Source organism: Aquarana catesbeiana, linkage group LG12 (assembly GCF_042186555.1).
Source record: "Aquarana catesbeiana isolate 2022-GZ linkage group LG12, ASM4218655v1, whole genome shotgun sequence".
NCBI classification, from domain to species: Eukaryota; Metazoa; Chordata; class Amphibia; order Anura; family Ranidae; genus Aquarana; species Aquarana catesbeiana.
The window spans coordinates 240,949,906-240,977,366 of NC_133335.1; the positions used below are offsets into that span (position 1 = coordinate 240,949,906).

The 27,461-nt window shown below is 44.9% G+C and overlaps 1 protein-coding gene across 1 annotated transcript; it reads left to right on the forward strand.

Moving 5' to 3' along the window:
* Positions 1-167: 167 nt before the first annotated feature.
* Positions 168-27,375, forward strand: MFSD6L (major facilitator superfamily domain containing 6 like). The gene is made up of 2 exons (XM_073606993.1): positions 168-359; positions 25,050-27,375. The coding sequence occupies exon 2, from the start codon at positions 25,083-25,085 to the stop codon at positions 26,967-26,969; it is 1,887 nt and encodes a 628-aa protein (XP_073463094.1). The 5' UTR covers positions 168-359; positions 25,050-25,082; the 3' UTR covers positions 26,970-27,375.
* Positions 27,376-27,461: the final 86 nt, after the last annotated feature.

A 27,461-nucleotide genomic window follows, 5' to 3' on the forward strand; every position in this document is an offset into this window, starting at 1 on the left:
ACAGGGGGGAAAAAAAAAATCACCTCAGCGCTGCAGTTAGCGATGTGGACACAAGATGGCGGCAGAGGACGTCCCCTTTCCCTGTCTCCTCCTTCTCTATGACCCGCTCCGTCTCCCTAGCAACCGCCGTGTGTGCGCTGAGCCTGGCCAACAGCGACACCTGCCGGCGGGTCCTGTGTGTGTGTGGGAGGAGCGGGGCGGTGGCGGCCCTAAAGTGACGTGTCTCCCGGGCAGGTGAGGCGGTGGGCGGGGACAGCAGGTGCCACACTTTGTCCGTTCCGGTATGGAGGGGCCCCAGGCGGCCAGGAGCCCCAGAACGGCGGAGGAGGAGGAGGGGAGCCCGGTGTGAGCGGCTGCAGGTGCGTGTGACGTCATCGGCCTTAGAATAATACATCATAATGATAATAATCATTCATAGCAGAGCATTTCCCTTCTCATCACTGGGGGGAGAGATACACATATAAAATGATTATTATTTATATGTATGCTAATATATATATATATATATATATATATATATAGATCTCTATATATACATAGATCTATATATATACATCTATATATATATAGCCTGAAATCATGTGTATATACTGTATACATGTGTGTATATATACTGCCTGAGGTCCAATTCTACTATACACTACAATATATTTAATATATATAATGATACATGGATATAAAATGGGATTTTATCAAAAATCAGCCAGTTAGATCGCCCCATTTGGCGAATCGCAGGCTCCTGATTGGCTCGAAATGCGTCCATTCAGACCTGTCCGATGTCAACCATGGCGAATTTCTGTGATTGGCCGCCGGTGGCACTGACAGGTCCAAATTTAACAAATAAAAAAAAAAAAAAAGAAGAAGAAGAAGATTCACAACATTTGCATTAGGCCCCCTTTCAGACATGATAACTGACGCGTTTTAACAGCCCTCCTCCATGGCGGCTGCTCGGGTTTGTATAAATTGTCGCAATTTTTTTTTTTTTTTTACAGCATATTAATGCGCTTAGCAAGCGGCGCCAACTGCCAAGCGTGTCATCCTGCAAAAAAAACAAAAAACGCTTGCAAGCGCTCACAATATGCGCAACCCCAAGCGGCTGCAATGTAGGTGGGCTGTTGAATATATTACCATATGTCTAAAAGAGGGACTAATGCAAAAGCAGTTGATCCCTCCCCCTTTTTTTTTTTTTAGGCGGTGGGACTGCGCCACCGAACACTCGGCTTGCGGTATTTCAGCGCTAGCGGTTCAGTCACACCTAGCATAGCGGCAACGTGCCTTTTTTTTTTTTTTTTTTACGTGATGCGCATTCATTTGAACACAGCAAGCTTACCAAAGAAGCGCCTTTTTGCCTTTTTTTTTTTTTTTTTTTTTTTTTATAGTGTAGAGCTTCGCGCCTCTTTCTAACTCGCATTGTGGCGCGTTTGTTGCTGCACACAAAAAAAAAATGCATGCCTGCTGGCCGCGTTTGGGGTGCTAATAATAAGAATTAATACAAGGCGGCGTTCTGAAATATGAGGTGAATAACCTCTTCCCGCCCACGCTATAGACGAATGACGGATACAGCGCAGGCTTTATTTTGCCGGGAGGGCCGTCTATTGACGTCCTCCCGCGATCGCGCTTCCTGCACGCCCCTCTGTGATCGCCGGGTCCTTCGGACTCAGCTGATCACAGATCGGGGTATAGGGCCAATCACAGCGACCCTTTACCACGTGATCAGCTGTGTCCAGTGACAATGATCATGATGTAAACACAAGCCGGTTATCAGCATTCCTTTCCTCACACTGACAACATGAGGAGAGAAGAACCAATAACCGGATTTTGTTATGGGACATCGACACTGATTATCAGTGCCTACCAGTGCTGTCAATCAGTGCCCATTAGTGCAGCCTATCAGTGCCGCCTACCGGTGCCCATCAGTTCCACCTATCAGTGCCCATTAGTGCAGCCTACAAGTGCCCATCAGTGTCACCCATCAGTGCCTCTTCATCAGTGGCACCTATCAGTGCTGCCTACCAGTGCTATCACTGCCACCTATCAGTGTCCATCAGTTCCACCTATCAGTGCCCATTAGTGCAGCCTATCAGTACCCATCAGTGCCACCTATCAGTGCCCATCAGTGCTGCTTACCAGTGCCTAGCAGTTCCCATCAGTGCCTCTTCATCAGTGTCTCCTATCTGTGCTGCTTATCAGTGCCCATCAGTGACACCTTTCGGTGCCCCCTCTTAGTGCTGCCTATCAGTGCCCTTCAGTGCCTTTCCATCAGTGTCACTTATCAGTGCCTCTTCATCAGTGCCCATTAGTGCAACCTATCGGTGCCCATTAGTGCAGCTTATCGGTGTCAACTATCAGTGCCCATCAGTGCCTCTTCATCAGTGTCACCTATCAGTCCCCATCAGTGCCGCCTATCAGTGCCCATTAGTGCAGCTTATCAGTGCCCATTAGTGCAGCTTATCAGTGCCTCCTCATCAGTGTCACCTATCAGTGTCCATCAGTGCTGCTTACCAGTGCCTAGCAGTTCCCATCAGAGCCTCTTCATCAGTGTCTCCTATCAGTGCTGCCTATCAGTGCCCATCAGTGACACCTATCGGTGCCCCCTCTTAGTGCCGCCTATCAGTGCCCCTCAGTGCTTTTCCATCAGTGTCACCTATCAGTGCCTCTTCATCAGTGCCCATTAGTGCAGCTTGTCGGTGTCACCTATCAGTGCCCATCAGTGCCTCCTCACCAGTGCAGCCTATCAGTGAAGAAGAAAAATGTACAAAATTTTATAACAAACTATGAAAAATGATGTTTTTTTTTTTTGTTTTTTTTCTTTTTCTAAATTTTCTGTTTTTTTTTTGTTTGTTTAGCAAAAAATAAAAATCCCCCAGAGGTGATTAAATACCACCAAAAGAAAGTTCTATTTGTGTGGGAAAAAAATGATAAAAATGTCCTATGAGTGCAGTGTTGTATGACCGCGTAATTGTCATCCAAAGTGTGACTGCGCTGAAAATTGTCCTGGGCAGGAAGGGGGTAAAAGTGCCCGGTAGGGAAGGGGTTAAATAGAAGTCCCATACAAAGTCCAATTTAAATCTATAAGTGATCTTGATCTGACAAATAGCTTCACGCTACAAACATAAAGAGTGAATACGAAACAGCCAAATGATACAATAATGCAAACAAAAAGAAGTCCTGAGAAAGCCTGGAGGGAGCGATACGCGTCAGCTGGTTGGTTTTTATTTGCATTATTGTGTTTTGTTGTCTTCTTTCTATTTTCATGTTTGCAGTGTGGAGTACTTCACTTTTATCTGATTGATTGTTATGTGTATAGCGATTGTACATACCGGTGGTAGAAGCTCTACTTAGTTCTCTTTTATGTGATTTATATTTTCTGCCTTTTGTGATATTTTATAGCGCAGGAAATTTTTTTTATCATTTATTTTCATTCAAGTGAAATGGGCTGCCCTATGCTTGTCGTCGCATTAAAAAACAAAACGCGTCGCCACTGTCTAGGTGTGAATGGGGGTCTTCCCTACATGTCACCATCATTGTTGGGGGAGCCCACCAAATGCAAACCCTTCAGGTTTCCAACCTCCAAATTGTCCATCGAAAGTGAAAGAACAAATTTTGGGTTGTCACCAGAACAGGAAGAAAGGAAAAAAAATCGTCCAATGGGGACACTAGTTCGGGTGACAACTTCACTTTGGAGGGACTTCCTCTGACTTCCTGTTTTGGCTGATGGGACAGGAAATGAAGGGATCCCCCCCCCCCCCCCCCCCAATGTGACACAGATGGCAAAAAAAAAGTGACAGGGCTATAACCCTCCAAAAATGAATAAAAAATGCCTTTAGGTATGTAAAGAAAAAAACAAGACACAGAGCTTCTCATTCTGTGAAGGTGGATGTGCGAATGGGGACAAAATCAAATGTTGTTAGGCTGCGTTCTCGCATTATGGCCACTAGATGGCGCTGGCATAGTAAATAATGTATTTCCTATGTTCACCAGCACCATCTAGTGGACATAATGTGGTATTTTCCTGATTTATGCTACTTTTATGAAAGAAGAACATCCAATGTGGAGAGAAAATGGTAACATTTGATTTTGCCGTCACTCATACAGAATGAATGTACAGGCCGTTCCACACAACAAATAGCTCTGCAAGTTATACACACACCCTCCCCTCCCCCATAGCATTCTTACAATGTGTGTCACACACATGCAGCATTGTCACCTTTAGGACAAGAAGTGTGCTAGGACTTCCGAACACCCCCCTTCTGTTCTCCATCACATGGTGGAGGTGTTTTGTAGTGCACAGAAAGAGCTGGGAACACATGGGGGGGGGGGGTTGATTTACTAAAATCTGGTGCAGCTCTGAATAGAAACCAATCAGCTTCCAGGATTTATTGTCAAAGCTTAACTGAACAAGCTGAAGTCAGAAGCTGATTGGCTCCCATGTAGAGCTGCACCAGATTTTTCACTCTCCATGTAAATCTCCCCCCCCATTGTAACTGATAAGAATGCAGCGCAGGAGGCTATCAGATCTCTGGATTTCTGGCAGGATCAACAGGTGTTTTTCTTTGTTTTTTTCTATAGCACTTATCAGATATAACAAATCACTTCCAATCACTTGCCTCCAAATCATGTACCTGGTACGTCATTTGGCTTCAAGAGGTTGTAGCGGGATGATATGCAGCCGCAGGCATCACCCCGGTGCTGTCTTGTAACAACAACCGATGCGGCTAATCAGCCACTCGGCTGTTATTACAAGCAGCAGGAGGGGATGTACCCCCTCCTCCCCCCTCCCCCGGGCTCTCCCGTCCCACCGGGAGCCCGAGCGACCAGCCGGCACGTCGGCCAGTTGGCCAGAGACCCGAAGAAAGCTCGGATGTTGTGACCCGGAAGTGACCTTATGACCTCACTTCCTGTTTACTGGAGTCTTAAAGGTGCCGGATTGAAAAAAATCGAAAGTATTCAAAAACACGATCTTGGTGTTTTAAATGCTTTCAAGTGCAAAGGAGGGATTTGGGGTCCTATAGACCCCCCCGATCCCTCCATAAAGAGGACCTGTCACCACCTATTACTGATAGGTGGCACTGGTATGCGGCACTGATGGGCACTCATAGGCGGCATTGATGGGCACTCGTAGGTGGCATTGATGGGTACTTATGGATGGCACCGATGGGTACTTATGGGTGGCATTGATAGGCACTGATGGGCACGGATGGGCACTGACAGGTGGCACCGATGAGTACTTATGGGTGGCACTGATAGGCACTGATGGGCACTGGTAGGTGGCATTGATGGGTACTTATGGGTGGCACCGATGGGTACTTATGGGTGGCATTGATAGGCACTGATGGGCACGGATGGGCACTGACAGGTGGCACCAATGGACACTGATGGGTGGCACTGATGACACTAATGGGAGTGAGGGGTTGCTGGGCATCACTAATATATAATGGTGCCAGTCAGTGCCCATTTGTGGGCACTGATTGGCACAGATCTGGCATAATTTGCACATGTGGATGGCCATGGGGGTACATACCTGGCCATCCACATGTTGCCCCCTTCCCTGGTGGTCCTGGGGGCTTCCCTGGTGGTCCAGTGTGGGCATCCGAGGGGGGGCTGAGCTGATAAACAATCAGCGCAAACCCCCTCTGTCAGGAGAGCCGTCGATCGTCTGTCAGACGCGAGTGAGGAAAAGCCGATCAACGGCTCTTCCTATTGACATCGTGATCAGCCGTGATTGGACACGGCTGATCATATGGTAAAGAGTCTCCGCCGGAGGCTCTTTACCAAGATCAGTGGAGCGGTGTGTCAGACTGACACACCGCTCCACCGATCGCTGCGATACTCACTCCCACGGGCGCGCGGCGTCATGTTATCCTGCTGGACGTCATATGACGCCCAGTCAGGATAACTGAACCACCGCCCGGCCGTCATCTGCTATAGCCTGGGCGTGAAGTGGTTAAAGTGCCCCCCCCGTGCTAGCGCTGAAAGGGGAACGTGTCCTAAACGCACACAACCAGCGATCGTCCCACACGTGAGGTATCACCGCGAACGTCAGATCATAGGCAGTAATTGTAGCACCCGACCTCCTCTGTACATCTAAAGTGGTAACCTGTAAAGGCTTTTAAAGCGTCACCTATGGATAGTAAAATTGACGTCGTTTGTCACCGTTGTGAGCGCGCAAATTTAAAGCGTGGCATGTTTGGTATTTATTTACTCGGCATGACACCATCTTATATATTTTACAAAAAAAAAAAAAAATGGGTTATGTATTGTGTTTTTTTTTTGCTTTATAATTTTAAAAAGTGTATTTTTTTTTTTCTCCCAAAAACTGCGATTGAAAAACCGCTGCGCGAATAGCGTGCGACACAAAAAAATTGCAAAACCCTCCAGTGTATTCTCTAGGGGCCTCTGCTGTAAAAATATATATAATGTGTGGGGGTGCCAAGTAATTTTCTAGCCAAAAAAAAATACAGATTGTTACATGTAAAGAAAAGTGCCAGAAAATGCCCGGTCTTCAAGTGGTTAAGAGACCAAGGGGCACCAATAGGAGCAGTCTATATCTGGGGTGTACATCTCCTTTAATTCTAGATGTCATATTTTAGGTCCTCCATTGTGATCTCTGGCAGCTCTGTGCTGTGACCCGCGCACAGAAGAGTCATTTCATCACGCTCTCTGATTTTGCCGGCTCTTCTTTGGAAATACCGGTTTGGTGACAATCCACAACCTGCTGGACCGGTCCCGGCTGCAGCTTCGGGATGTTTGCTAAATAGAACCCGTGTCACCGAGCCGTACAGACTCCCCTGAGGTCTACCGCTCAAACAATGATGGAATGTTCCATTAAGGTGATCGTAAAAGGAATTTTTTTTTTTTTTTATAAGAAACATGTCATACTTATCTGCTCTGTGTAATGGATTTACACAGAGCAGCCCTGATCCTCCTCATCTTGGGTCCCCCCACCAGGCTCCCAAAGTGATAACGGGGTACTCGCTTACCAACTTTCCTTGACCCACTTAAAATCAAGAGTGGTCATCAAGTACATATATAATCTCCTTGGACGTCAAGGTCACCCTCCAAACAGCTACAATATTGACCCGGGGCACCGTCCGTTAGATACACATATCCAGGTTACCAGCATTACATGTAAGGCAAGAGAAGAAAAGCCTCTCCATAGTAAAGAGATACACCTACATAAAATTAAAACACATGTAAAATACAATCACAACGCTGGCATCCACTTCCTGGAACGTCTTTTGATGACGAAACGCGTTGGACGGAGGAGTCTCCGTCCCACGCGTTTCGTCATCAAAAGACGTCTTCCGGGGCAAAATGATTAACAGCAGCACATGATCAGCCAAGCTTCCCCCCCAACGTTCAGAATTTTTTTAAGGGACGCCGGGACAGGTGGAAAGGGGTTGCAGTGTACTATAACCCCTTCCCAAAACTTTTTATTTTAGTTTTGGATGGAGAAGGGTTAGAACCCCTGTCGGGTTTTATTGCTTCCCCCCACTCTTTATCCTAGTGACCTTTGTTGTAGAGACAGGAAGTGGTGGGAAATCCAGATTTTTGCAGTTGTCACCAGAGCAGGAAGTAGATGCTTCCAATGGGGACATTGGTGGCGGTGACAACTAACAGAGGATTTCCCCTCACTGCCTGTTGTGTCTACAAGAAGGAAAGGACACAGATGGGAAAGAAACACTTCCAAGGGGGTTTAACCCTCGTCCATTGAGGCACAGTTCACATCTAAGCCGTGCGACTTTGACAGCCGACATCCTAAGCAACTTCATTGCGGCTTGCGATTTCATTTACAGAAGTCAATGCCAGTCGCGATGAATTTGCCCCAAAGTGGTGCAGGAAGCTCTTCTAAATTGCTGTGACTTGAGTCACACAGAATAGAACGGTTCCATGGTAGGTAACGGGGTGCGACTTGTCATGAACTTTGAACTCGCAAGTCGCATTACAAGTCGCAGCAGTGTGAACCGAGCCTTAATATGAAAAAAATTACATTTATAAGTATAATTTCAAAGTAGAACTTAAGGCAAAACTTTTTCATTTGGGTTTTAACCCCTGTCAGATTATTTTTTTTGCCATCTGTGTCCCCTTTGGGAGATTTTCTTTCACTTCCTGTCCCATAGCCGCAACAGGAAGTGAGAGGAAATCCCTTTAAAGTGGTTGTCACCAGAACTAGTGTCCCCATTGGAACTAAAGGCATTTCTTTTTCTTTTTGGATAGAGTAAGGGAGGGTAATAAATCCCATCTGTGTGCTATTAGGGAGATTTCCCTTCACTTCCTGTCCCATAGCCACAACAGGAAGTGAGAAGAAATCCCACCAAAGTGAGGGAATCTCGGGGTGTCACCAAAACTATTGTCCCCATTGGAACTAAAGACATTTCTTTTTTTATTTTGGATAAAGTAAGGGAGAGTTATACCCCTGGATTTTTTTTTGCCATATGTGTGCCATTAGGGAGATTATGCTCCACTTCCTGTCCCATAGCCAAAACAGGAAGTGAGAGGAAATCCCCGCAAAGTGGTTGTCACCAGAATTAGTGTCCCCGTTAGAACTAAAGGCGTTTCTTTTTCATTTTGGATAGAGTAAGGGAGGGTTGTAAACCCCATTTTGTGTCCCATTAGGGAGATTTCCCTTCACTTCCTGTCCCATAGCCACAATAGGAAGTGAGAAGAAAATTCTTTCAAAGTGAGGGTATCTCAGGGTGTCACCAGAATGATTGTCCCCTTGGAAATAAAGCATTTCTTTTTCATTTTGGATAGAAAAAGGGAGGGTTATACCCCTGTCAGTTTTTATTTGTGTCCTATTGGGAAGATTTCCCTTCACTTCCTGTCCCATAGCCACAACAGGAAGTGAGCGGAAATCCCTTTACAGTCGTTGTCACCAGAACTAGTGTCCCCTTTGGAACTAAAGGCATTTTTTTTTTCATTTTGGATAGAGTAAGGGGGAGTAATAAACCCCATCTGTGTCCCATTGGGGACATTTGTTCATTCACTTCCTGTCCCATAGCCGCAACAGGAAGTGAGAAGAAATCCCTCCAAAGTGAGAGAATCTAGGAGTGCCACCAGAATTAGTGTCTCCATTGGAACTAAAGGCATTTCTTTTTAATTTTGGATAGAGTAAGGGAGGGTTATAAACCCCATTTGTGTCACATTAGGGAGATCTCCCTTCACTTCCTGTCCCATAGCCACAACAGGAAGTGAGAGGAAATCCCTGCAAAGTGGTTGTCACCAGAACTAGTGTCCCCTTTGGAACTAAAGGCATTTCTTTTTAATTTTGGATAGAGTAAGAATGAGTTCTACCCCTGTTGTTTTTGGGTTTTTTTTCTTGCTATCTGTGTCCCACTAGGGAGATTTTCCTTCACTTCCTGTCCCATAGCCACAACAGGAAGTGAGAGGAAATCCCTGCAAAGTGGTTGTCACCAGAACAAGTGTCCCCATTGGAACTAAAGGCATTTCTTTTTTATTTTGGATAGAGCAAGAATGAGTTCTACCCCGTTGGGTTTTTTTTTCTTGCTATCTGTGTCCCATTGGGGAGATTTCCCTTCACTTCCTGTCCCATAGCCACAACAGGAAGTGAGAAGAAATCCCTGCAAAGTGGTTGTCACCAGAACAAGTGTCCCCATTGGAAGATTTCCCCTCTATTCCTTTTCTGGTGACAACACAAAACGTGGGATTTTCTTTCATTTTCGGTGCTAATAGTAAACAGGACAAATAGAGGAGGGTGAATGTCCCTAACGGGGACACAGCACTAAATACCTGACAGATGTTCTAATCCCTCTCCACTCATTACCATTAAGAAGAAAGTTTTGCCTATGGATACACTGTATTATCTTCCTGAATATTGTAGCAAATCTTTTCTTGTGTGATTTGTGAGGCGGAGGCGTCCTGAGCTCCGTATTACACCAGGAAGTGGCGTCCTGCAGCTGTCAGCAAACATTCACACCCCGGGAGACGCTCTCTACAACGCCACGTGCAGAGCTTCCCCGCCGTCCTCACCGGGAAGATCGAAATCATCCAACAAATATTATGTTGTTCTATTTTATCATTCAGAGATGGGGATTTCCCGAGTCTCGGCGCTGACTTTCCCCTCCTTCGCGCTCTGCGGGTGAACGGCTCAGTCTGGGGTTGGGGAGGTATTTGTTCTGTATTTGTGGAGCCAAAAAGAAGGAAACGGCGTTCTGGAGACGCGCAGCGCGCCGCGTTCATATTCAGGAAATGCGAAGATGTTTTTATTTATTTTTTGTTACCATTTTATCTGTGCTAATCTAACCAGCGTGTGATGCAGGTAGGTGAGCTCCTCTTTTAAAGCCGTATTAAACCAAAAATGTCATATATTGCAGCTTACCAATTATTAGATGTGGGGGCTGTATTTGTTATTTATTTTTATTTTTTTAGGCATTTTTTTTTAGGCATTTTTTATTTTTTTAGGCTTTTTTTTAATTTATTTTTTTAGCCTTTTTTTATTTTTATTTTTGTAGGCATTTTTTTTTTTTTTTTTTAGGCATTTTATATTTTTTTTAGGCATTTTTTTTTTTTTTTTTAGGCTTTTTTTAAATTTTTTTAGCCTTTTTTTTATTTTTATTTTCGTAGGCATTTTTTTTTTTTTTTTTTAGGCATTTTATTTTTTTTTAGGCATTTTTTTTTTTTTTTTAGGCTTTTTTTTTATTTATTTTTTTAGCCTCTGTTTTTTATTTTTATTTTTGTAGGCATTTTTTTTTTTTTTTAGGCTTTTTATTTTTTTTTTTAGGCATTTTTTTTTTCCTCTGTTCGTTTTCACCTTGTGATCTGGCCAGTAACGCACCTCCCGTATTAGAGTGCCCCCCCACACACACTCTGGATGAAGGAGCACAGGGGGCACCTTTGGACAGCAGCAATGTCAGTCTGGGGGGAGGGGTAGAATTAGATGGACTAGCAGGTTTAACTACTTAAAAGGTTACTAAACCCTCCTGTTTTTTTTTTTTTTTTATTTAAATAACAAACATATCATACTTACCTCCACTGTGCAGTTCGTTTTGCACAGAGTGGCCCCGATCCTCCTCTTCTGGGGTTCCCCCGGCGATGCTCCCAGCTTCTTCTGGCATCTGGAAACCCCCCCCTAGTTCAGGGATATGCAATTAGCGGACCTCCAGCTGTTGCAGAACTACAAGTCCCATGAGGCATAGCAAGACTCTGACAGCCACAAGCATGACACCCAGAGGCAGAGGCATGATGGGACTTGTAGTTTTGCAACAGCCGGAGATCCGCTAATTGCCTATTCTTGCCCTAGAACAGTGATGGTGAACCTTGGCACCCCAGATGTTTTGGAACTACATTTCCCATGATGCTCAAGTACACTGCAGTGTAGATGAGCATCATGGGAAATGTAGTTCCAAAACATCCGGGGTGCCAAGGTTCACCATCACTGTCCTAGGAGAAGCGCTGTCCCTGGCAGGGGGGGTTAACGTGCGGGCACGAGCCCGAGTCCAGCATTCGGCGTCCGTAGACACAGAATGCCGGACTTGGATTGATTTACCCCCTTCATGACCAGGCCATTTTTTGCGATACAGCACTGTGTGGCTTTAACTGACAATTGCGCGGTCCTGCAACGCTGTACCCAAAACAAAATTGACGTCCTTTTTCTTTTCCCCACAAATAGAGCTTTCTTTTGGTGGTATTTTATCACCTCCGCGGTTTTTATTCTTTTGCGCTATAAACAACAAAAAAAAAGCGAAATTTTGAAAAAAGATAATAATTTTTTAACTTTTTGCTATAATACATATCCAAAAAAATATATAAAAAACTAATTTATTCATCAGTTTAGGCCGATATGTATTCTACATATTTTTGGTAAAAAAAAAATTCACGTATATAAGCGTATACTGATTGGTTTGCACAAAAGTTATCGCGTCTACAAACTATGGGAAAGATTTATTTATTGTATTTTATTTGTTTTATTGTTTTTACTAGTAATGGCGGCGATCTGCGATTTTTAGCGGGACTGCGACATTGCGGCGGACAAATCTGACCCCCAAATGACACTTTTTTTGGGGACCAGTGACATTATTACATTGATCAGAGCTATAAAAACTGATTGCTGTATAAATGTCGAAAAGATGATCCGCACTTCGCTGATTGCTCTTAAAAAGTGTAATATTTATTGACAAGCCACAGTGTCCAAACGCAAATGAGAACAGTTGATGCGTTTCAGTCTAAATGTCACTGGCAAGGAAAGGGGTTAACACTAGGGGGGGCGATCAAGGGGTTAAGTGTATTCCCTGGGAGGTGTTCTAACTGTAGGGGGGATGGGCTACCAGGGACAGATCTCTGGGAACAGAAGATCTCTGACGTGTCACCTGACAGAAGGGGGATCCACTTCTTCACACTGGCAGATCCCCGTTTTGCCCCTGTACTAGGCGATCGCGGGTCACCGGCGGACATCGAGTCCTCCCCGCGGGCACGCAACTTCACGAGCCGCTGTACAGCTACGGCGATCCGCACAGGAGAGCCAACCTGCCGCCATATAACGACGGTGATTGGTCGGCAAGAGGTTAAAGCGGAGTTCCAGCCGGTAAAATAAATAAATTCTCAATGAAAAGGAAGCAAACAGGCGGAGCTTCCATGTTTGGGGTGGAGCTCCGCTTTAAAAACACAAACTGAAGACAAACTGCAGCTCACACTTTATAAACAGTTACAGTTTTGCTACTTTCGGGATAAAAGGTTTTACGTGAATAAATAAAAGCTGATCATTGTAAGCACCCGTCGGTGGTAAATGGTTTGTCTCATCCCTGTAACTAGAGAGCTTGCTCTTCTGAAAAACAACAGACTTGCTGGCTGGATCACCAGGTGAAAATAAAAGAAAGAAAGCCTAAAAAAAAAAAAAAAAAAAGAAAGCGAATGCAGCCGTCACATCTAAGAATTGGTAAGCTGCAGTATAATAAATGTTTTATTTTTTTTTTTTATAAGCACATGATCAGAGCCTGAAGCTCTAATTGGCTTCAAAAAAGGGTGGGCCCGGGGTCCAGAGCCCACCCAGTTGTGTGACAAAAGCAAATTAATATTCGCTATTGTCTTCCTGATTCTCCTCCCCGGCCAATCAGGAAGAGGGTCCTGAGACCCGATTGGCCGAGAGGAGAAGCGATCGTATTGGCCACCGAGAAAGAGGAGGAGAAGGCGCAGGGGAAGTTGCCGAGGAGGAGGAAGCGCTGCCCGCGATCTAGATGGGGTAAGTGCGGGGGGGGTGGTGGGCTGATGATCGAGCCACAGGGGAGGGGGGGGTCCCGGGTTTTGCTGCCACTGTATCTCCAATCAGGAGGAGTAAACAACACAGGGGCGGGCTGTAGAGTGACTGATCACTGTGATGGCCAATCAGAGCCTATCACAGCGATCAGGTGATCAGGAACCAGGCCTCCCCATTCCTGATCATTAGTACAAGACTTGGAACTGTCATTGAGAGCTCAGTTTCTGTGCTGGGAGCAAGCGGTGCAGCACCTCCGTCCATCCTACGGTGATATATTTGTACACTCAACAGGAAAGGTTTAAAGTTGTCACTGGGTATTAGTAAAAAAAAAAAAAAAACACACATTCCTTCCCCAGCTAATATCCTATCAGCTAATCACACCTTGTTATTGAAAACAAAAAATTCTTGAACTAAAGTCCCCAAATACATAAATTGGTGGTCACATGACAGGCTGGGTCCAGCTCCACATTCTTCTCCTCTGCAGTGTTTCGTCTAATCCGCCGGCCTGCTGAGAGTAACCAAGTCTATTGCTGATATTTAGTGATTACAGCAGCTGCTTATTTGAAAAGGGAAATATATATATATATATACACAGTATCTGACAAAAGTAAGTACACCCCTCAGTGACATTTGTGTAAACCTTTTCTTCTATCTTTTCATGTGACAACACTGAAGAAATGACACTTGTCTACAATGTAAAGTAGTGAGTGTACAGCTTGTATAACAGTGTAAATTTGCTGTCCCTCAAAATAACTCAACACACAGCCATTAATGTCTAAACCGCTGGCAACAAAAGTCAGTACACCCCTAAGTGAAAATCTCCAAATTGGGCCCAAAGTGTCAATATTTTGTGTGGCCACCATTATTTTCCAGCACTGCCTTAACCCTCTTGGACATGGAGGTCACCAGAGCTTCACAGGTTGTCACTGGAGTCCTCTTCCCCTCCTCCATGATGACATCACGGAGCTGGTGGATGTTAGAGACCTTGCGCTCCTCCACCTTCCGTTTGAGGATGTCCCACAGATGCTCAGTAGGGTTTAGGTCTGGAGACATGCTTGGCCAGTCCATCACCTTTACCCTCAGCTTCTTTAGCAAGGCAGTGGTGGTCTTGGAGGTGTGTTTGGGGTGGTTATCATGTTGGAATACTGCCCTGCGGTCCAGTCTCTGAAGGGAGGGGATCATGCTCTGCTTCAGTATATCACAGTACATGTTGGCATTCATGGTCCCCTCAATGATCTGTAGCCCCCCAGTGCCGGCAGCACTCATGCAGCCCCAGACCATGACACTCCCACCACCATGCTTGACTGTAGACAAGACACACTTGTCTTTGTCCTCCTCACCTGGTTGCCCCCACACACGCTTGTCACCATCTGAACCAAATACGTTTATCTTGGTCTCATCAGACCACAGGACATGGTTCCAGTAATCCATGTCCTTAGTCTGATAGTCTTCAGTAAACTGTTTGCGGACTTTCTTGTGCATCATCTTTAGAAGAGGCTTCCTTCTGGGACGACAGCCATGCAGACCAATTTGATGCAGTGTGCAGCGTATGGTCTGAGTTTTGACAGGCTGCCCCCCCACCCCTACAACCTCTGCAGCAATGCTGGCAGCACTCATACGTCTATTTCCCAAAGACAACCTCTGGATATGACGCTGAGCACGTGACCTCAACTTCTTTGGTGGACCATGGCGAGGCCTGTTCTGAGGGGAACCTGTCCTGTTATACCGCTGTATGGTCTTGGCCACCGTGCTGCAGCTCAGTTTCAGGGTCTTGGCAATCTTCTTATAGCCTAGGCCATCTTTATGTAGAGCAACAATTCTTCTTCTCAGATCCTCAGAGAGTTCTTTGCCATGAGGTGCCATGTTGAACTTCCAGTGACCAGTATGAAAGAGTGAGAGCGATAACACCAAATTTAACACACCTGCTCCCCATTCACACCTGAGACCTTGTAACACTAATGAGACACATGACACCGGGGAGGAAAAATGGCTAATTGGGGCCCAATTTGGAGATTTTCACTTAGGGGTGTACTGACTTTTGTTGCCAGCGGTTTAGACATTAATGGCTGTGTGTTGAGTTATTTTGAGGGGACAGTAAATTTACACTGTTATACAAGCTGTACACTCACTACTTTACATTGTAGACAAGTGTCATTTCTTCAGTGTTGTCACATGAAAAGATACAAGAAAAGATTTACACAAATGTCACTGAGGGGTGTACTTACTTTTGTGAGATACTGTATGTGTGTATATATATATATATATATATATATATATATATATATATATATATATATATATATATATATATATATATATATATCCCCCAAATTCCTATTGACACGCATTTCCGCAAGCTAGTGTGAAATCACCTGAAACTGCTATCTTCAGATGCTCCCTCACCATTGCCTTCAGGGAAATCTTGTACCCAAACTGAGATCTCACAAGATCTTGCAGTATTTTCATACTGCACATGCACGAGATGAAGCACCTGTCGTCATGCGCCATAGCAAATTACACTCATTTGCTGGTTAAAATAAAAACTTCCCGTGAGAACTCGAGGCAAAGCATGTTAAAGTGTTACTAAACCCCAGACTCTGCATTCACTATATCTGGTCTCCCCAGGACTCTGCATTCACTATATCTGATCTCCCCAGGACTCTGCATTCACTATATCTGATCTCCCCAGGACTCTGCATTCACTATATCTGATCTCCCCAGGACTCTGCACTCACTATATCTGATCTCCCCAGGAGCCTGCATTCACTATATCTGATCTCCCCAGGACTCTGCAGTCACTATATCTGGTCTCCCCAGGACTCTGCATTCACTATATCTGCTCTCCCCAGGACTCTGCATCCACTATATCTGATCTCCCCAGGAGCCTGCATTCACTATATCTGATCTCCCCAGGACTCTGCATTCACTATATCTGATCTCCCCAGGACTCTGCATTCACTATATCTGATCTCCCCAGGACTCTGCATCCACTATATCTGATCTCCCCAGGAGCCTGCATTCACTATATCTGATCTCCCCAGGACTCTGCAGTCACTATATCTGATCTCCCCAGGAGCCTGCATTCACTATATCTGATCTCCCCAGGACTCTGCATTCACTATATCTGATCTCCCCAGGACTCTGCATTCACTATATCTGATCTCCCCAGGACTCTGCAGTCTCTATATCTGATCTCCCCAGACTCTGCATTCACTATATCTGATCTCCCCAGGACTCTGCATTCACTATATCTGATCTCCCCAGGACTCTGCATTCACTATATCTGATCTCCCCAGGACTCTGCATTCACTATATCTGATCTCCCCAGGAGCCTGCATTCACTATATCTGATCTCCCCAGGACTCTGCATTCACTATATCTGATCTCCCCAGGACTCTGCATTCACTATATCTGATCTCCCCAGGACTCTGCATTCACTATATCTGATCTCCCCAGGACTCTGCATTCACTATATCTGATCTCCCCAGGAGCCTGCATTCACTATATCTGATCTCCCCAGGACTCTGCATTCACTATATCTGGTCTCCCCAGGACTCTGCAGTCACTATATCTGATCTCCCCAGGACTCTGCATTCACTATATCTGATAAAAAACAAATATTCAGCGCAAAAGTTAACAACAAAAACCCAATCATGCAGTAATGTACACAGATGAACTCTAGATGGGATAAGAAATGACAGTAAAAAGTGACAATAAAAATAGAAAATGGAGTCCGTGATGTAACACAACAAGTTAAGGAGACGAGGGTGATGTATATAGTCCATATTCAAGGCAGCCTTCCGATGGGAGTGTAAGCCATTATCCCAAGAGCACTGTAAAACAAGGAAGAGGAGGCGCCTCTGGGTGCAGACAACGAATGTATCGAAACATCAGCCATCTTGTAATGTTAACATCAATACATGTTAATATGGCATTCACATTCCCACTTTTTATTTTAACTTTTATTTCATTTTAACATTATTATTATTTTTATCATTCATCTTACCTTTTAATCTGATAACAATATTTAATATTTTACAATGTTATCGTTGTATAATATATACGTTGATGTCTATTGCATATACTTAGCTTACATACGTAGACATGCACGTTTGTCCCTTTTTGTTCTTATCCTTACTTCTATCTGGACTCTGCATGTATATGCACGTGCTGGAATGTACTCTTATGTACATAACCAGGTACATTCCCTTCATTGCGTTCATCCCTCTTTCACTTTCCCTCCCCCCTCGACCCCTTCTCCCCCCCCCCCCCCCCCCCCCCGTTTTTACCTTTTCGATTCCCTCTCATTCATACCACCTATGTGGATGTGCACTACTATGGGCATATATCACTTATTCATATTTATACATGTCATATATCATACATAGTTATTATTATTATTATTATCACATTTTTTTCTAATTTATTCAGAAATATTATTCTCTGTAACTTGCACATATACTCATATATACCATCCACTTATGTGCAAATATACATCGCCACATTATATAGCATATATCATACTGTTTCTCTTTCCCCTTTCTCGGCCTCCACACACACACATATATCCATCCCCCCTTTTTTTCCTTTTTGTACACAATAGACAATCATGGTCATATGCCCCAGGTTTTTTAATATTTTTTTAATATATTTTTTTACTTTTTCATTATGATCCTCCGCTCATATATGTTCTATTGCGTTTTACATATATTTATATATTTTTTTTTTCCCTTTCTTTCCCGTTGCCGTGTCTCTTCGTTTTTTTTCCCCTCCCCCTTCCTCCCCCACAGTCCTTTTCCTAGTTCACTAATTTTCTCTCATTCATGTTTCTCTACGATCCCCGTCACTGCTGACACTTCTACACACAGGTCTCTAGGCCACTCCCGCTCCTCTATGTGCTATTCCGCTCTCCTCCCCACTGCCGCTCTATATATACACCCCTCTTAGCTCCCAGCCAATCAGCTTGACAAAGGAGCGCCGCCGTCACGCCACTCACGGCGAGCCAGCTCAGGAAACGCGTCGCACATCGTGTGACGTCATCATCCCTCGCCTGAATACTGTTTGCCATCCAAGCCTCGTTTTGGTGTCTGTCCCCGCTGTCGGCCGGCTTACATCCAGCGCTTTAGACTACCCAGAGGTTACACATCCACCAGTCGAGAGAGATGACTCCACGGATCCCCTGGATTGCCTTGGGACTATTTTATGTTTGATACCTTCTTCTCAAATGTGAGTGCAAATCTAGCTGTTGCTGTTTTTACAATAAATTGTTTTAAAGTCTGCACCCAGAGGCGCCTCCTCTTCCTTGTTTTACTATATCTGATCTCCCCAGGAGCTTGCATTCACTATATCTGGTCTCCCCAGGAGCCTGCAGTCACTATATCTGATCTCCCCAGGAGCCTGCATTCACTATATCTGATCTCCCCAGGAGCCTGCAGTCACTATATCTGATCTCCCCAGGACCCTGCATTCACTATATCTGGTCTCCCCAGGAGCCTGCATTCACTATATCTGATCTCCCCAGGAGCCTGCATTCACTATATCTGGTTTCCCCAGGAGCCTGCAGTCACTATATCTGATCTCCCCAGGACTCTGCATTCACTATATCTGATCTCCCCAGGACTCTGCATTCACTATATCTGGTTTCCCCAGGAGCCTGCATTCACTATATCTGATCTCCCCAGGAGCCTGCATTCACTATATCTGATCTCCCCAGGAGCCTGCATTCACTATATCTGATCTCCCCAGGAGCCTGCATTCACTATATCTGGTTTCCCCAGGAGCCTGCATTCACTATATCTGATCTCCCCAGGAGCCTACATTCACTATATCTGATCTCCCCAGGAGCCTGCAGTCACTATATCTGATCTCCCCAGGAGCCTGCAGTCACTATATCTGATCTCCCCAGGACTCTGCATTCACTATATCTGGTCTCCCCAGGAACCTGCATTCACTATATCTGCTCCCCCCAGGAGCCTGCAGTCACTATATCTGGTTTCCCCAGGAGCCTGCATTCACTATATCTGATCTCCCCAGGAGCCTGCAGTCACTATATCTGGTTTCCCCAGGAGCCTGCATTCACTATATCTGCTCTCCCCAGGACTCTGCAGTCACTATATCTGCTCTCCCCAGGACTCTGCATTCACTATATCTGATCTCCCCAGGACTCTGCATTCACTATATCTGGTCTCCCCAGGACTCTGCATTCACTATATCTGATCTCCCCAGGACCCTGCATTCACTATATCTGATCTCCCCAGGACTCTGCAGTCACTATATCTGATCTCCCCAGGACTCTGCATTCACTATATCTGCTCTCCCCAGGAGCCTGCATTCACTATATCTGCTCTCCCCAGGAGCCTGCATTCACTATATCTGCTCTCCCCAGGAGCCTGCATTCACTATATCTGATCTCCCCAGGACTCTGCATTCACTATATCTGCTCTCCCCAGGAGCCTGCAGTCACTATATCTGCTCTCCCCAGGAGCTTGCACTCACTATATCTGCTCTCCCCAGGAGCTTGCACTCACTATATCTGCTCTCCCCAGGACTCTGCATTCACTATATCTGATCTCCCCAGGACTCTGCATTCACTATATCTGATAAAAAACAAGTATTCAGCGCAAAAGTTAACAACAAAAACCCAATCATGCAGTAATGTACACAGATGAACTCTAGATGGGATAACAAATGACAGTAAAAAGTGACAATAAAAATAGGAAATGGAGTCCGTGATGTAACACAACAAGTTAAGGAGACGAGGGTGATGTATATAGTCCATATTCAAGGCAGCCTTCCGATGGGAGTGTAAGCCATTATCCCAAGAGCACTGTAAAACAAGGAAGAGGAGGCGCCTCTGGATGCAGACTTTAAAACAACGAATGTATCGAAACATCAGCCATCTTGTAATGTTAACATCAATACATGTTAATATGGCATTCACATTCCCACTTTTTATTTTAACTTTTATTTCATTTTAACATTATTATTATTTTTATCATTCATCTTACCTTTTAATCTGATAACAATATTTAATATTTTACAATGTTATCGTTGTAGAATATATACGTTGATGTCTATTGCATATACTTGGCTTACATACGTAGACATGCACGTTTGTCCCTTTTTGTTCTTATCCTTACTTCCATCTGGACTCTGCATGTATATGCACGTGCTGGAATGTACTCTTATGTACATAACCAGGTACATTCCCTTCATTGCGTTCATCCCTCTTTCACTTTCCCTCCCCCCTCGACCCCTTCTTCCCCCCCCCCCCCCCCGTTTTTACCTTTTCGATTCCCTCTCATTCATACCACCTATGTGGATGTGCACTACTATGGGCATATATCACTTATTCATATTTATACATGTCATATATCATACATAGTTATTATTATTATTATTATCACATTTTTTTCTAATTTATTCAGAAATATTATTCTCTGTAACTTGCACATATACTCATATATACCATCCACTTATGTGCAAATATACATCGCCACATTATATAGCATATATCATACTGTTTCTCTTTCCCCTTTCTCGGCCTCCACACACACACATATATCCATCCCCCCTTTTTTTCCTTTTTGTACACAATAGACAATCATGGTCATATGCCCCAGGTTTTTTAATATTTTTTTAATATATTTTTTTACTTTTTCATTATGATCCTCCGCTCATATATGTTCTATTGCGTTTTACATATATTTATATATTTTTTTTTTCCCTTTCTTTCCCGTTGCCGTGTCTCTTCGTTTTTTTTCCCCTCCCCCTTCCTCCCCCACAGTCCTTTTCCTAGTTCACTAATTTTCTCTCATTCATGTTTCTCTACGATCCCCGTCACTGCTGACACTTCTACACACAGGTCTCTAGGCCACTCCCGCTCCTCTATGTGCTATTCCGCTCTCCTCCCCACTGCCGCTCTATATATACACCCCTCTTAGCTCCCAGCCAATCAGCTTGACAAAGGAGCGCCGCCGTCACGCCACTCACGGCGAGCCAGCTCAGGAAACGCGTCGCACATCGTGTGACGTCATCATCCCTCGCCCGGATACTGTTTGCCATCCAAGCCTCGTTTTGGTGTCTGTCCCCACTGTCGGCCGGCTTACTTCCAGCGCTTTAGACTACCCAGAGTTTACACATCCACCAGTCGAGAGAGATGACTCCACGGATCCCCTGGATTGCCTTGGGACTATTTTATGTTTGATACCTTCTTCTCAAATGTGAGTGCAAATCTAGCTGTTGCTGTTTTTACAATAAATTGTTTTAAAGTCTGCACCCAGAGGCGCCTCCTCTTCCTTGTTTTACTATATCTGGTCTCCCCAGGACCCTGCATTCACTATATCTGATCTCCCCAGGAGCCTGCAGTCACTATATCTGATCTCCCCAGGAGCCTGCATTCACTATATCTGATCTCCCCAGGAGCCTGCATTCACTATATCTGCTCTCCCCAGGACTCTGCAGTCACTATATCTGATCTCCCCAGGACTCTGCATTCACTATATCTGATCTCCCCAGGAGCCTGCATTCACTATATCTGCTCTCCCCAGGACTCTGCATTCACTATATCTGATCTCCCCAGGAGCCTGCATTCACTATATCTGATCTCCCCAGGACTCTGCAGTCACTATATCTGATCTCCCCAGGAGCCTGCACTCACTATATCTGCTCTCCCCAGGACCCTGCATTCACTATATCTGATCTCCCCAGGACCCTGCATTCACTATATCTGATCTCCCCAGGAGCCTGCATTCACTATATCTGATCTCCCCAGGACTCTGCATTCACTATATCTGATCTCCCCAGGAGCCTGCAGTCACTATATCTGATCTCCCCAGGAGCCTGCAGTCACTATATCTGCTCTCCCCAGGAGCCTGCAGTCACTATATCTGATCTCCCCAGGACTCTGCAGTCACTATATCTGATCTCCCCAGGATTCTGCAGTCACTATATCTGCTCTCCCCAGGACCCTGCATTCACTATATCTGATCTCCCCAGGAGCCTGCACTCACTATATCTGATCTCCCCAGGAGCCTGCAGTCACTATATCTGCTCTCCCGAGGACCCTGCATTCACTATATCTGATCTCCCCAGGACTCTGCAGTCACTATATCTGCTCTCCCACAGTACACTTCACATGGGAATGCAATTATTTTAGTAAATATAAACTGCTAAATACCTTCTCTCATCAGCAGTATAGAGCAGTAACTTCTATCAATGTCTGATTAAAGCTTGTCGGAGGGGTTTTCATTCTCGCAGATCTGCAGCTTTGAAGTCACGCTGAAGTAGCACAATTTCAATGCTGTGCCGATGTAAACCAGGACTAAAGCACCTACTGCTTCATCATACTTTTTTGATGTGTATTTGATGATTCGGTGATGCTTTAATTGAAGCTTTAAAGTGGTTGTAAACCCATTACAACCACTTTAACCTACGGGTAAGCCTAGATTAAGGCTTACCTGTAGGTGCAAGAAATATCTCCCAAACCTAAAAGGTTTAGGAGATATTTGCAGAAATAGCGGTACCTATGTCTACGGCACATGCACCGTAGACATTGGGCGCAGGCGCACTGAACGTGCCGTTTCTAACGGCGATTATGCCATTAGTGGCGGCACCAGCGCGCATGCGCGGGAGTGCCGTCATCACGGTTCCGGCCACTCACAGCGCCGGAGCCGCAATACCCGGAAGTCACTCCGGGATAGATGGCGGCGTCGGAGGAGGTGAACGAGGGCCGATGCGGGGGACTCAATCTCAGGTAATTCATAATGAGCTAGTATACTATGCATACTAACTCATTATGCCTTTGTCTTGCAGGGTGTATATTTTTTTTTTTTTTTTTAGAGGCTTTACTTCCTCTTTATGAACTTTAGCAAATGCTCTCTGTGTATTGATTTTTATTTATTTTAAAAGGAGCTCAGTAGAACCCCAGATCATTAGTACCCCCACTCAGCAGACCCCCAGATCATTAGTAACCTCACTCAGCAGACCCCCAGATCATTAGTAACCTCACTCAGCAGACCCCCAGATCATTAGTACCCCCACTCAGCAGACCCCCAGATCATTAGTAACCTCACTCAGCAGACCCCCAGATCATTAGTAACCTCACTCAGCAGACCCCCAGATCATTAGTAACCTCACTCAGCAGACCCCCAGATCATTAGTACCCCCACTCAGCAGACCCCCAGATCATTAGTAACCTCACTCAGCAGACCCCCAGATCATTAGTAACCTCACTCAGCAGACCCCGAGATCATTAGTACCCTCACTCAGCAGACCCCCAGATCATTAGTACCTTCACTCAGCAGACCCCCAGATCATTAGTATCCACATTTAGCAGACCCCCAGCTTATTAGTACCCTCGTTCAGCAGATCCTCCACTCAGTAGTATCCCCAGCTCTGCTGATCCCCCAGTTAGTAGTAACCCCAAGCTCTGGTGATCCTTTGGTTTTCTGACCCTCCTCTCTCTGGTCCCCACTCACCTCCCGCTATATTACTCCCATGCTGGTCACCATATGTGACATCTGCTAGTTTTTCCTGCTCTGGTCCCCCAGCTCTGCTGATCCCCCAGTTAGTAGTAACCCCAAGCTCTGGTGATCCTCTGGTTTTCGGACCCTCCTCTCTCTGGTCCCCTCTCACCTCCCACTATATTACTCCCATGCTGGTCACCATATGTGACATCTGCTAGTTTCTCCTGCTCTGGTCCCCCAGCTCTGCTGATCCTCCACTGCTCAGTCCTCTCTCTCCAGTCTTGTTCACCTTCCACTATAGCGTTCCCATGTTTCACACCATGTGTGCCGTTAGCTAGTTGCTCTACTTTAGTCCAGACCCCGCTCACCTTCCTACTGCTCCAGGCTGCACCCCAGAAGTTTCGTCTACACCAGATACTACCAGAACACCTACACATGAACCGGAAGTGACTGCTGATGATGTTATTCAGATTTCAACCTGCTGATTGGCTGTGTCCAATCACACACAGAGTTCTCTGTTTACAAAACACACAGAACTCTGGGCAGTGAACAGCGATCTGCCTGATTCTTCTCCCTGAAAAGCAGAAGGAGAAAAAACAGCGTGATCAGTAAGTGAAAGCAGCAGACATTCCACTTGGTAGGCCCACAGTTCACCCCTTCATTGCCCCTTGTGTCGTTAGTATAATGTCAGTTTACAGTATTATCATTGATCACTGTATTCGTGTCACTAGCGATGTCCGTGTCAGTTAGTGACCCTCCCAGATAGCGTCTGTTAGTGCCAGATTGGCCGCCACACTGTCACAGTCACGCTATAAGTCGCTGATCACCGCCATTACTAGTATAGTGTCATAGCTGTGTAAATATCATGTATATATCCCCTAGTTTGTAAACGCTATAACTTTCGCACAAACCATTCAATATACACTTATTGGGATTTTTTTTTTTTACCAAAGACGTAGCACAATACATTTTGGGCTAAATTTGTGAAGAAATTTGATTTTGTTGGATATGTTTTTTAACAGAAAGTAGAATTTTTATTTTTTTTTTTATAGTTTTGGTCGTTTGTCTATATAATAAAAATTAAAAAACACAGTGGAGATCAAATACCACCAAGAGAAAGCTCGATTTTATGTGAAAAAAAAAATGATATACATTTCATTTGGGTACAGTGTTGCATGACCCCGCAATTACCAGTTAAAAGTATCACTGTGCCGAAAATGAGGTCTTGAAGGGGGTAAAACATACCGGAGGTCAAGTGGTTAAGTATGCAGGTAGTAAATATAAGATGGAAATGTGATGCATGTCCATTCATTTCTTCAGTTGGTATGAATTCGGTAACTTGAAGTTTTTTTTTGTTTTTTGTTTTTTTACAGGTCTCCTGGAAGTAGACACCTCAAGCTGGAGCCATGAGTGCCCCCAAACAATGGGACATCAGCAAGACCTTGGCCATTGCCAGTTTATTCAATTTCTTCCACAATATTGGAAATTTCTGTGTTTTTCCCTTTTTAACCATCTTCTTCCGACACTTCGGACTAAGCCCCCCACTGGTGGGCATTATAATGGGGGCAAAACACATCGTCTTTGCTCTCTGGGCTCCGTTTTGCTCTTTTGTGGCCAAGACCAACAGCAAGAGAAGGTTCATCATTATTTCTTCTTTGCTTTTTTCGGCGGCGGCTAGCGGAGTCCTCACCTTTTTCCCACCGCTGCAGAAGGACATGGTCCTCAAGTTCTGCAACGTTAGTCTCTCGGGGACAAACAGACAGACTATGCCGGGTGCCATGGACATTGAATTGTTCGGACCTGAGGACAACGGCAGTTTTGTGTTGCCTGAACCTCCCCAGATAACTACAATGGCATCGGTCATGTTTACAAGTCTTAGCAATGCAGCCTCCATGGAAACCAAAATTACTCCTAAAGCCTTAAAGAATGTACATGCTGAGACTCCTCGTAACCCAGATTTATCCATCCTTTTAAAAACTGCCATCACCCCCGAAAAACTGCCTAAAACAGATGCTTCTAAAAGGTATATCAAGCCAAAAGGTAGAATCACCACCAGCAAGCAATCTACAGTCGCCCCAGAGCATAGGACCCATTTAAGTGATGCAGTTATGAGGACCTCTTTAGCACAGGAACCTAAAGATGACAGTACTCGTTCCATTACTTTCCAATCACAAACTGAAGCTTTCAACCACGATGTGCCAAAGAAAAGAGACCTTGCCAAAAAGGCTACCCAACCCGAGCACTTTCTGATTGAACATAAGATATTCCTGGTTGTTCTGGGAATTGTACTTATTTGGGAAATTGTCGCTTCACCTCTGGAGTGGACAGCAGACGACAGCGTTTATGAATACCTTGACTTTGTGGATGCCACAGATCGGCACGAGAAGATCTGGATCTGGCGTTACTTGGGGGCTTGCCTCGGATCCTTCTCCATTGTATTTGTGATAGATAACGTCAAGTGTTTCTTGATCCCCGGCCTACCCAGATTCTACCTCCACTTTTATAGCTACTCTACCTTTATGATTATCACTCTTCTGTTGAGCACGCTGTATCCCATACATGTCTCGAAGAAAACGGAACACGCAAGCAAGACCATAAAAGCTTTGGGCCTCATGGTAAGTGACGGCCGTATCATCTTGATTTCGGTGACTGTATTTTTGATGGGTGCCGCGAGGTCCACCGCTGCCAATTTCCTATTTTGGAAGATGCAGGATATGGGGAGCTCTGAACTTTACATGGGGCTTTCTGTGGTCCTCGCCCTAGTTTCTGAAATGATCTTGTATATTTTTAAAGGCAAACTTATGAGGTCCTTGTCCTTCAAGTGGATGGTGGCTCTTGGCCTCCTCTGCCAAGCAGTAGAGTTTTTGTATTATTCCTTTCTGTGGGCACCTTGGGCTGTGTTACCTATTCAGTTGTCAAGCGCCTTCAGCAACGGTGTTCTTTTATGGGCCATCAAATCACAAATCGATGACGTGGCCACGCCAGGAATGGAGAGGTCCATCCAGCTCGTCCTGCACTGCTTATCCCACCACTTCGGAGCTAGCTTAGGCAGCTTTGCCAGCGGTTTCGTCATCAGCAGTTTCAGCCTAGCCATTCTCTTCCAGTCCTGCTGTGTAATGTTACTGACCTGGCTGTTGATGTTTTTGGTCATCCAACCCAAGCTTCCTCAAATCAAGAAGATCAACTACTCACGGCTTCTCGCCCCCGACAACAGTGACATGAGCGACTCCGAGGACGAGCAGGAAAGAGACTGGCTGGTCAAGGCCATGAAAGATGACAGTAAAATATGGTAGCCCTGGACGTTGGCTGTAATCCATGACCAATACTTGACGTATCTAGGATCCAAGCCTGGAAATATCGGAACTTCTCCAATCCAAGCAGTTCATTTCTCATCCATGGGACTCATAGAACTTGTTCTGCACCCCATATTTCCTGTACTGGTATAGTATGGGAAATGCCAGGCAAGGACAAGGGACCACTTGTTGAGAAGAAATTCTCTCTATAGTGCAATTCCAAAAAAAAACGAAGAGAAAAGTTTACTCCAGAAAGTTGACACTCCTGGGCCAGAGGCCCATATTGTTAGAGCCCTGCTGATGTCATGAAGAAAAAAAAAAAAAAGACTCAGAATTTTAGAACAATATTTATAATCTGCTTTAATGGCTTTTAATGCAAATGAGATAATATATTCTTTAAATTACACGTGTTCTGTCATAATTTTAAATCAAATCCAAGAACCAGCTAAAAAATACATATGGGGTTGCTGATTTACCTGCCCTAGGTTCTAT